Source organism: Staurois parvus, unplaced genomic scaffold, assembly GCF_062004578.1.
Source record: "Staurois parvus isolate SC_StPar_1 unplaced genomic scaffold, SC_StPar_1.0 ptg000894l, whole genome shotgun sequence".
In the NCBI taxonomy this organism is placed as follows: Eukaryota; Metazoa; Chordata; class Amphibia; order Anura; family Ranidae; genus Staurois; species Staurois parvus.
Genome location: NW_028318690.1, coordinates 3,063,379 through 3,075,646, shown reverse-complemented (window position 1 = coordinate 3,075,646; position 12,268 = coordinate 3,063,379). Strand labels below are relative to the sequence as shown.

Below are 12,268 nucleotides of genomic sequence, written 5' to 3'. Positions count from 1 at the left end.
TGCCAAGCAGCTTGGTGAAAATAGATCAACTGTTGGAGCAATTGTTAGAAAATGGAAGAGGCTAAAGATGACTGTCAGTCTCCCTCGGACTGGGGCTCCATGCAAGATCTCACCTCGTGGGGTATCACTGATAAGAAAGGTGAGGAATCAGCCGAGAACTACAAGGGAGGAGCTGGTCAATGACATGAAGAGAGCTGGGACCACAGTTTCAAAGGTCACTGTCGGTAGAACACTACGCCGTCATGGTTTCAAATCATGCATTCCCCGGAAGGTTCCCCTGCTCAAGTCATCACATGTCCAGGCCCGTCTGAAGTTTGCCAATGACCATCTGGATGATCCAGAGGAGGCATGGGAGAAAGTCATGTGGTCAGATGAGACCAAAGTAGAAATTTTTGGTCTAAACTTCACTCGTCGTGTTTGGAGGAAAAAGAAAGATGAGTTGCATCCCAAGAACACCATCCCTACTGTGAAGCATGGGGGTGGTAACATCATGCTTTGGGGGTGCTTTTCTGCAAAGGGGACAGGACGACTGCACTGTATTAAGGAGAGGCTGAATGGGGCCATTTATTGTGAGATTTTGAGCAACAACCTCCTTCCCTCAGTCAGAGCATTGAAGATGGGTCGTGGCTGGGTCTTCCAACATGACAACGACCCGAAGCACACAGCCAGGATAACCAAGGAGTGGCTTCGTAAGAAGCATATCAAGGTTCTGGAGTGGCCTAGCCAGTCTCCAGACCTAAATCCAATAGAACATCTTTGGAAGGAGCTGAAACTCCGTGTTGCTCAGCGACAGCCCCGAAACCTGACAGATCTAGAGGAGATCTGTGTGGAGGAGTGGGCCAAAATCCCTGTTGCAGTGTGTGCAAACCTGGTCAAGAACTACAGGAAACGTTTGACCTCTGTAATTGCAAACAAAGGCTTCTGTACCAAATATTAACACTGATTTTCTCAGGTGTTCAAATACTTCTGTTCAGCAGTGCAAGACAAATAATAATATATAACGACCCCCTCCTCCTCGGTTTAATATGACATTAATAGCATGCGACATCCCCCTCTGTATGATATGATATGACATTAATAACATGATGTCCTCCTCCCCCTCTGTATAATATGACATTAATAACATGTGATGCCCCCTCTGTATATGACATTAATAACATGTGATGCCCCCTCTGTATATGACATTAATAACATGCTGGTAGGTTAATTGGATCGTGTCTAAATTGGCCCTAGTACGTACTTTAATAACATGTAATGCCCCCCCCCTCTGTATAATATGACATTAATATGTGATATCCCCTCCCCCTCTGTATAATATGATATTAATAACATGTGACGTCCCCCACCCCCTCTGTATGACATTAATAACGTGATGTCCCCCTCTGTATAATATGACATTAACAACATGCGACGCTCCCCCTCTGTATGATATGACATTAACAACATGTGACATCCACCTCCCCCTCTGTATAATATGACTTTAATAACATGTGATGTCCCCCCTCTGTATGACATTAATAACGTGATGCCCCCCTCTGTATGATATGACATTAATAACATATGACGACCCCCTCCTCCTCTGTTTAATATGACATTAATAGCATGTGACATCCCCCTCTGTATGATATGACATTAATAACATGTGATGCCCCCTCCCCCTCTGTATAATATGACATTAATAACATGTGATGCCCCCTCTGTATAATATGACATTACTAACATGTGACATTCCCCTCCCCCTCTGTATATGACATTCATAGCATGTGATGCCCCCTCCCACTCTGTATGATATGACATTAATAAACATGCGATGTCCCCCTCTGTATATGACATTAATAACACGTGATGCCCCCCTCTGTATGATATGACATTAATAAGATATGAAGACCCCCTCCTCCTCTGTTTAATATGACATTAATAGCATGTGACATCCCCCTCTGTATGATATGATATGACATTAATAACATGTGATGTCCTCCTCCCCCTCTGTATAATATGACATTAATAACAAGTGATGCCCCCTCCGCCTCTGTATAACATGACATTAATAACATGTGATGCCCCCCTCTGTATAACATGACATTAATACCAACGTGATGCCCCCTCTGTATAACATGACATTAATAACACGTGATGCCCCCTCTGTATAACATGACATTAATAACACGTGATGCCTCCGCCCCCTCTGTATAACATGACATTAATAACACGTGATGCCCCCTCCCCCTCTGTATAACATGACATTAATAACACGTGATGCCCCCTCCCCCTCTGTATAACATGACATTAATAACACGTGATGCCCCCTCCCCCTCTGTATAATATGACATTAATAACACGTGATGCCCCCTCCCCCTCTGTATAATATGACATTAATAACACGTGATGCCCCCTCCCCCTCTGTATAACATGACATTAATAACACGTGATGCCCCCTCCCCCTCTGTATGATATGACATTAATAACACGTGATGCCCCCCCCCCTCTGTATAATACGACATTAATAACACGTGATGCCCCCTCCCCCTCTGTATGATATGACATTAATAACACGTGATGCCCCCCCCTCTGTATAATATGACATTAATAACACGTGATGCCCCCTCCGCCTCTGTATTACATGACATTAATAACATGTGATGCCCCCTCTGTATAACATGACATTAATAACACGTGATGCCCCCTCCCCCTCTGTATAACATGACATTAATAACATGTGATGCCCCCTCCCCCTCTGTATAACATGACATTAATAACATGTGATGCCCCCTCTGCCTCTGTATAACATGACATTAATAACACGTGATGCCCCCTCTGTAAGATATGACATTAATAACATGTGATGCCCCCCCCCCCTCTGTATAATATGACATTAATAACACGTGATGCCCCCTCCGCCTCTGTATAACATGACATTAATAACATGTGATGCCCCCTCTGTATAACATGACATTAATAACATGTGATGCCCTTCTCTGTATAACATGACATTAATAACACGTGATCCCCCCCCCTCTGTATAACATGACATTAATAACACGTGATGCCCCCTCCACCTGTATATTATGACATTAATAACGTGATGCCCCCCTGTATGATATGACAATAACAACATGTGATGCCCCCCCTGTATATTATGACATTGATAACACGTGATGCCCCCTCCCCCTCCGTCCCAGGCAGGATACAGGACATGTTCAGACTCTTCCCTCCCTGCTGCTGGCAGCCCAGCATTACGAGGATTATCCGTTCTATAGAACAATACATAGAACTCGTGTCATCATATCATCTGTCATCTCCCATCTCTCCCCGGGGCGCCTCCCGGCCTCCCATCCGCTGAACAACAAATCCCAGCACGACCTGACAGACCTCTGATAACACACGTATCTGGAGAAGTCCCTCATACAAGTCAATGAGCACCTGAGAAACTAGAACCCCCGTCCTGCCTCTCCCCTTCATACTCGGGGATACCCCATTTCTGACCCCAAATAAGAGGTCACATGACTCCGCCGAGGAGAGAACACGACAAAAAACTCGCGCCGTTTCCACACACATGAGCCCGCTCTCGCGATGTTTCCATCAGAGAGATGGGCGGGGTGCGGGAAAACTTCAAGGGGAATGGGGCGGGGTCTGGCGGAGTTTTGATTGGGGGCGCGAGATCTGTGGAAGGATTTGGCGCGAGTTGTCTGTGGTGGAAGTGAGTGTGAGCTGTGTGTACCAGGACCGCACCATGCCAGCTGTTGAAGTGCCGCTCTCCGACCCCGGTAATGTCCTGTGTAGTCTGGGGGCTGTCACCGGGCCCCTCGGGGATCACACAGCACGTGGCCGCCTTAGGGCTCTTATATCCTCAGAGTGCTGGGTATAAAGATTGTAGGGGGAGGGGATGTATTGGCTGACATGGTCATACTTCTGGACATTCTAGTTGCCTGCCTGCCTGTCTGTTGTTGTAGTCCCTCATGTGGCAGGATCACGTACGGGGGCTCCGGTCCCTCATGTGGCGGGGTCATGTACAGGGGATGGACAACACATGGGAACCCCACATGATTGCAGGTGTGAGAGTGAGAAGATGTTTTGTGGAAGTGATAGAATATTCTTTTACTTCCGCTGTGTGATGAGACACCTAGCTAAGAGACTGAGCTCTGCAGTCACTTTAGCAGCAGTAGTTTTCTTATTCCGGTCACAATCCTGCACAATGTCCTTTTTCTCTCTTGGTCATGTGACCGTGACAACCGCATTTCTGCGTACCCAATGGCGTTTTCCCGGGATCTGTATATGCTGTCATAACCTTTAATACTGTACCTCGCGACACGGCAAAGACATGGACAAGAGGAGCCTTTTGGGGTTTGCAGGAATGCAGAACCATCAGTTTAACATGGCTTCCTATGGGGCCCATTCACATCGCTGCAGTTTTGGCAGAGGTGCAGGGTTTCTGTAGAAAGGAAGTCCTGGACCCCCATGTGTGAACCTAGACAGAGTCCTCCACAGACTGCCATGTCAGTGCTGTGTGATTGTGCAGGAAATATTGGTGTACAATGTAATGGGAGACAATACAGTTCAATACAAGAGGGCTAGGAGGGCCTGATCTTTGGAGCTTACAATCTAAGATACATGAGGGTGTCAGCAGTATAGACACACACGGGCAGATTTTCATCTGTTCACGTCTACAGTCATATTCTGCCATTAACCAGCTGTATGTTTCCCTATGACATGTAATACTGAACACTTATGTCATGCAGAGGGAATGCAGTCCCCATGCATAGTGTCGCTTGGTGCCAACTGTAGTCACCTATCTTGCCTTGTTGCTGCACACAGACTGCCAATACAAGTGGATATGGCTGCATGCACACAATTCTACATGCCTGTAGAAACCGGTCCATGGATCTGACTACAAACGTTTGCATCCGTGCTCTCGCTGCACATGCCATGTTTTTACATGCAGTTGTGTGCATCCACTGGTATAGGTTTGAAATCACTTGCAGACTGAGAAAATGGGGGATTGGTCTGTGTCAATGCCCATATGAGCCCATGGTTCATGTATGTGTGGGTCACATAGCATATGTTCTTGACCAGCACAGAAATGCGCTGCTCTTTAGCAGACACGCTTAAGTGCATTTTTGTGTGCTCAAGACTGCAGGGCTATGTGTTTTCTGTGCAGTATGTTTTTTGAAAGGATCAGGGACTTCTTTCCCTGTATTGTACCTGCACCGTGCGAGTGCAAACATGCATATGTGAACCTAGCCTTTCTAGACTACCATGATGGTTACTGGAGTACAAGAAGGAGGGAGAAAATGAAATCTCCATGCTGATAATCCAAAAGGAATTTGAACCGGAGTTCCAGTGCTGCAAGACAGGAGCGCTGTTTTGCTGTCAACCATTAACAGAATATTTCTTACATTGAAGCCCCTCCCACTGTTTTCAGACTTCAGTGGATTCCGCGCACCTCCTCTAGCAGTATGTTCTAATCTGCAGAAGATCGCTCACACCACACCATACAATATTTTCACACAAAGATTCTGTAGTTTGTTCCAAGGTCATCGCCCCATCAGCACAAAGAACCTACTTAGAGCAGGGTATAGATCAGGGGTGGGCAAACTTTTTGACTTGAGGGCCGCAATGGGTTCATATATTGGACCCGGGGGCCGGACCAAGAGTAGATGAATGATGTGTATGTGTCATCCATAGTAAGTATAGTAATATTCCCCCATAGTAAGCATAGTAATTCATCCCCCATATAGTAATTCATCTCCCATATAGTAATTCATCCCCCATATAGTAATTCATTCACTTACCTTTGCTCCGCGCGTTCCTCTCGCCGTGTTCCCGCGCCGTTCCGGTCTTCAGGGCGGACTGTGAGAGGAGCCTAGCTCCCCTCACGTTCATCACGCTGCCCCGCCTACACACATCCTGACAGCCATCCTGACAGTATCACGCTCCACGGGCCGGATTAAAAGGTCCGCCGGGCCGTAGTTTGCCCATTGCTGGTATAGATATTGCTGTCTTCTGGCTGCTACATCTCATTTCTTACCATTCATCAAATACAGGCTATGTGAAGCAGAGGGGTGTATAAAGTTGCAGAGGGTGTTGTTCGATTGGAGAAGCCGTAGCATGACTGCTGCAAGCCCACACTGCAGCTTTATACAGTGCCCCTAAAAGTCATGAGCGTGCATCTGTGACCAATGCATGGGTTGATGCTGAGGTACTGGAAAGCGATTGCTGACAAACTGCCCCACTAGCCTTGCCTTCAGCTCATTCCCATACAGCCTTTGATTTACTTAGGCGGTCTAACATGTTAAAGTAGAATTAAAGGAAAATCCCTTTTGGTCCTTAACACCCCTGTCTTTTTTTTTATATAGCACTGATCACTGTATTGGTGTCACTGGGGATGTCAATGTCGCCAAGTCAGATGCCCACCACAGTCCCACTATAATTCGCTGATCACCGTCATTACTAGTAAAAATAAACTTTAAAAATCCCAGCACATATACCGCCATTTGTAAACTCTGACTTTCACGTAAACCAATTAATTAACATGTATTGGGATTTTATTTTCTTTAGCAAAGACAGCAGAATACATTTTGGCCCAAATTTGACTAAATTTTTTTTTTCTTGACATGTTTAATAGCAAAAAGTCAAAAATATTTTTTTCTCAATTTTTTTTTCTTATTTTTTATAGCACAGGCGATCAAATACCACCGCAATAAAGCTCAATTCATGGTGGGGGAAAAAAAACGTAAATTTCATTTGGGTGCAGCGTTGCATGACTGCGCAATTGTTGATGTATCGCAGCGCCGTAACGCAAAAAATGGCCTGGTCAGCAAGGGGAGTAAATACTCTAGAGCAGTGGTTCTCAACCTTCCTAATGCCGTGACCCTTTAATACAGTTCCTCATGTTGTGGTGACCCCCAACCATAAAATTATTTACCCAGTAATTATAATTCATGAGTGTCGTTTTACCTCCAATACTGCTGCTTTCAACACGGCAGCTGCTTTCAACACGGCAGCTGCTTTCAACACGGCAGCTGCTTTCAACACGGCAGCTGCTTTCAACACGGCAGCTGCTTTCAACACGGCAGCTGCTTTCAACACGGCAGCTGCTTTCAACACGGCAGCTGCTTTCAACACAGTAGCTGCTCTTTACACATCGGAAATATGTGTTTTCTGATGGTCTTAGGGGACCCCTGTGAAAGGGTCGTTCGACCCCCAAAGGGGTCGCGACCCACAGGTTGAGAACCACTGCTCTAGAGGGCAAGGAGTTAAGGGTTAATATAGCCACTTATTTTGATTTATAATCCTTCCCCAGCACAGTATAATGTGTGTATAATAATAATTGCAAATTTGTTTTCTGAATAAAGCTTGTGTCAGGATTGTTTCTGGTACAGCAACCATAGCAATACATTACTTGAGTATCTGGTTCCCCAGTGTCAATCACTTTCTGATATTTGATTGCTATTTAACTACTTGCCAACAGCAGATAGCCGAATGACGGCTACACTGTGGCCGGCCAGCTCTTGGAGGGCGTCATATGACGTCCTCCCAGAACGCGCTCTCCTGCGCACCCTGCGATCTCCGTGATTGCTGTGTCCTATGGACACAGCTCATCACGTGATGTGGTAAAAGGCCAATCACAGCAGCCTTTTACCACGTAATCAGCCGTGTCCAATGACACGCTGATCACCGGGAAATGCAATTGCCGGTTCTCGGCTGCACTTTCCTCACGCTGTCAGAGCACGAGGAAAGTACTGCCGAGAACCAGCAGTTGTCAGAGCGGGGATCAGCACTGATGATCAGTGCCCTGATGATCGGTGCCCAGCGGTTGCGCAAGTCATTGCCCAGCAGTGCCACCTATCAGTGCTGCCTCATCGCACATCAGTGAAGGAGAAAAATTACCTGTTTGAAAAATTTTATAATAGAAACAAAAACTTTTTTTTTTTTTTTTTTAATTTTTGCAATTTCTTTATAGCGCAAAAAGTAAAGCGCCCAGCAGCGATTTAAATAACACAAAAAAGATCTATTTGTGAGAAAAAAATGATAAAAATTTCATATGGGTACAATCTTGCATGACCGCGCAATTGTCAAAGTGCGACAGCGCTGAAAGCTGAAAATTGGCCTGGTAAAGGGGGTATAAGTGCCGGTAGGCAAGTGGTTAAACCCAATTTCCATACACTGGGGCAGGTTATGACAAAGGAGGTTTTCCCTTTGACATGTGTTACTGCACCCTACACCACCCACCTCTCCCAGGCACACATGGGGATCACCACAAGGCTGATTACAGTGTTCCAGGACCCAGTGCTCCGGCCGGTCCTTGACAGCTGTCAGATCAAACACCTCCTCTCTCCTGGCATGAGAAGAACTTTGTTTGCAGCTTTGCTCCATCTGCTGATGTCTCTGTGCTCCTCCTGTGCTGGACACCTGTGTTTTAATGTAAGCGTGCTATGTTTTTATTTTCAATAAATGTGTATAAATGCTGATGGAGGGTTTGCGGTGTTGCCACTTTTGTTTGAGTACAACAGAATCCCTAGTTGTCCAAAGCTCACCAGAACCTAGTGTTCCATTGGAAGGTTTCCCTCTTTTTCTGGGACAAAACAATTTGGGGTTTTCGTTTTTGCTGTACTTTAACCATTTGCTGTCCAGTGTGTGCATGTGTATACTGTATGTCCTGGACAGCAAGCGGTTCTACAAGGATCATGGCTGCAGCTGATGAGATCACTGCTACACTTGATTAATAACTGGGTTCTCAAAGGTTGTAGTGCACACAGTGCGATTATCATTTTGTTTGTAGTGGAGTGTATTTACAGAACCAGACAGATATTAGTTCTCATTGAGAACTGCAAACTCTTTAGCATATGAGATGTAGCAACAAGGACAATGTATGTTTGCCTCATGTAATAGCAGAATTCTTTAAACCAGGGGTAGGCAACTGTAGAGGTGGAGATGTACTTGAACAACATGGGAGAAGTCAAAGATCACCTGGAACGGTGTCACCTCCTCACACCTGATTTAAACCTCTAATTGCCATACTACCTTGTCACAATCGCATGCATAGCATGGCAATCATGGGTTTACATCCGGCGGTGAGGAGGCACCATATTGCCTTCTCACCACTTGTCAAACGCACTGGGATCACTTTGCAGAGGAGAAGCACTGCACCTGTGAATTAGCTCTTAGTTGTAATTGGCATTGACACCCTAAGAGCTTGTTCACATGTAAAGTTGGTGGGTGGTAAAACCCTACGGTTGAATCATGGTTTTACTGCCCTCTAATCCCTACCTTTAGCTTCTGAGGCAGCTGCTAAGTGTACACATGCTGCAGCAGGAATTGCACCCCCTGTTACTTTTGGTAGGTGCTACTGCCTGTCAACCAAGACCCATTCAAGTAAATGGGCCACTCTGAAAGTGTCCTGCAACTGCATGCTTCTGCAGGGTCAAAGGGCTTACAGCAGGTGGCGAGAAAGCAATGCAATGCTGCCTGTTTAACCCCTTGTTTGCTGTACTGTACAAGCTTACAGGGCAACTGCAGAGCAGCCTCATTCATTTAATAGGTCATGCTTGGCTGGTGCTACACCTACCAACCATGACAGGGCATAGGAGACATCAACTTGTGCAGTTCCTGCTCCCCACTACAGATCCAACTTTAGTCCCTCTGCATTGCACTCTGTTGCTCTGGGATGGCGGGTCAGCAAGCCCAGACCACGATCTACCAGTCACCTGGCCAAGATCTACTGTCAGATCACGATGTACTGGTTACTGACCCCTGCTTTATACCATTACTAACCTTGAAAATTAGACCTTATGGAGAGAACTACATAACATACAATGAGCTTCTGTGTTCAATAACTGGCAGCTTTGTTTTAGAATACCACCATTGTATAGCCCTAAAGGATTTCCACCAAATATGTGACCAAGAAAGTTTGAAACACTGAGTTCCATTGATGGAACATGAATGGAATGGGACTTTTATGTTCCCTCCTAGATTGTAAGCTCCAAGGAGCAGGGCCCTCCTTTCCCTCTTGTATTGAACTGTATTGTCTCCCGTTATATTGTAAAGTGCTGAGCAAACTGTTGCCGCTATATAAATCCTGTATAATGTTTCATATCTAAACCTCACAGCTAAATGTGACTACCATTTTGTAAAACAAATGTTGCTGTCTTTGCAGCTTCACCGGCGTCTGAAATGGATCAATTAATGGATGGATTAATAACTCCAGCAATGTTAAAGGAAGAGGAAAAACTTGAGAAAGCAGCTCAAGTTGAGGAGCGAAAAATTATGGAAAAGGTGGAAATAATTTTCTGTTTGTTTGTTTTTGTTTTTTTTTAATTTTTTTTTTGTATGCTTAGAAAGTAAAATACCTTGAATGAATGACCATGTATCATACCATGTGTAAAATGTCAGGTATTTATGTGCTCAGGGATGTTGAATTTGTATCGCCTCATTCCTGGGACGTAGTGTGGGTTTTTTTTTTTTGTTTTTGTTTTTTGTTTTTTTTACACCGAGTGCAAAAATGGCTTTGGCATCAAAAAGGATAAAGGCTAAGCCTGACACTCCCCTTTTCTGACAAGCACCCAGTCGGTGCTCATTACACTGTAAGGTCTCTCTCCTCCCTGCTAGTCCCTGGGTGCGGTGCTGGAGATGGGCATGGAGGGGAGGAGGAGATAAACAGCGCAATGTTAAAAAAATAAAAATAAACATTTTAAGTTGCCATAGAATCCCTTTTTGATTTAAAAGCCCCAGACATTCCTAACAGCACCTCAGATACGGTTTTGGTTAAAATTGTGTGGTGGTTTTTTTTTTTTTCCACACCCCTGGTGCTAAAGTGGGCTAACCAAAGCAATATAGACTTTCCTTGCATAATGGTGCTCAAACAAGATGATGAACTGAAACCTGTAACAAATTAAGTAGAGTTCAGGTGTGTTCAAAACACTACAACAAAGCCTATTTTTGAGGTTTTTTTTGGTGTTTTTTTTTTTTTTTCTTTTATACTACCTGCAACATTTTTCTCCCAATTCACCCAGGTTGTTGAGTCTTTGCAAACTAGCTTGAAGAAAACATGCTATAAAAACATTGCTGCCAATGCTGATGGCTTCTTAAATAAAAAAAATGTAGTAGCTGAAATATTCTGACACATTAACAGCAAGCAGGAGCCAAGTGGGGGGGGGGGGGGGGTGGGCTGGTGTGGTTGTGTTTTTTTTTTTTTTTTTAAAAAAAAAAAAAATTTATGTTTAGAACCACTTGACTTCAAAATTACCACTTCTGTGTGATGCCAGTTGTAATATTCATGGCAGGCATTTGGGGGCTTTTGAGGCTCAATGAATGCTGCTTAACCACTGGCCCTCCGGAAGACCAGGCCATTTTTTTTTTTTTTTTTTTTTTTTTTTTGTGCCATAAAAGACCAAAAATATCAAAATGTTACTTTTTTTTCTAGAAAACCAGCTGTAACCTAACTTTAGAGTTTTTGACTTCTGAGAATATTCTGCTTCAGCTTACTAGCAGATAGGGGTGTGCGAGGGCTTGTTTGAAGTATTCCACATATCCCTTAGTAAACTATTTTAATGTTCATAGTCGAGGCACTGGTGCAAGCTGCATGTAGTCTTCATCGGACTGCTGGAACTTGCAAGATCCAGCCACTGAGCGATCAAATATGTGTTTCAACGTTTTTTATTTGTGTGCAAATGGCTGAACTATAGGTAGCGCTGAGCACACATTCCTGGTGCCCCCTTATGTCTTTTGATGTTTAGTTAAAAAAGGAAATTTTAAAAGCACTGCTGCTACAAAGTTCATGACTTTTCAGATTAAGACTCTGTGATGCCAGACAGTCCTTGCAAGGGCATGGTGGATTCCTAAATTGCTGCAAGCTTGATTTATACAGCTCCTTGTAAAGGCTTGTCGAGATGTTCCCCTCTGGGTCTGTAGGTTTGTCTTGGGTCTTTTGTCATCAATCCTTGGTGGCTCAATTGTCTTCAATCTACATGCAGTAGCATGAAAGTTATGCAGACAGATGAGGGAAACTAGGGCCAAGACTTAAGAACATGAAGAAACTGTGCTCTGTGATGTCTGATCAACTACTTGAGTTATGCTGCCACCTTTAGTGTTGAAATTAAAATTCTGTACCAAAAATTCAGGATGCACTTGGCCAAGAACTGAAATGGACAGGTGCTTGTGTTTTGTTTTGTGTTTTTGTTTGTTTGTTTTTTTTTTTTAATATATACACCATTGCATTCGGCTTTTTAATATCACAAAGTTAAATGAATATGAATTTTAAAATACAATTTAG

At 44.3% G+C, this 12,268-nt stretch overlaps 1 protein-coding gene across 1 annotated transcript in view; it reads left to right on the top strand.

Annotated features, from left to right (window-relative positions):
- Nucleotides 1-3,640: 3,640 nt before the first annotated feature.
- The window catches only part of LOC149442372 (lymphoid-specific helicase-like), a 34,088-nt gene continuing 25,460 nt past the window's right edge, over nucleotides 3,641-12,268 (top strand). The window contains exons 1-2 of the mRNA XM_089656215.1: nucleotides 3,641-3,764; nucleotides 10,154-10,272. Coding sequence (XP_089512341.1) covers nucleotides 3,731-3,764; nucleotides 10,154-10,272 — 153 coding nt within the window. The 5' untranslated portion in view covers nucleotides 3,641-3,730. The remainder of the gene's footprint in view (nucleotides 3,765-10,153; nucleotides 10,273-12,268) is intronic.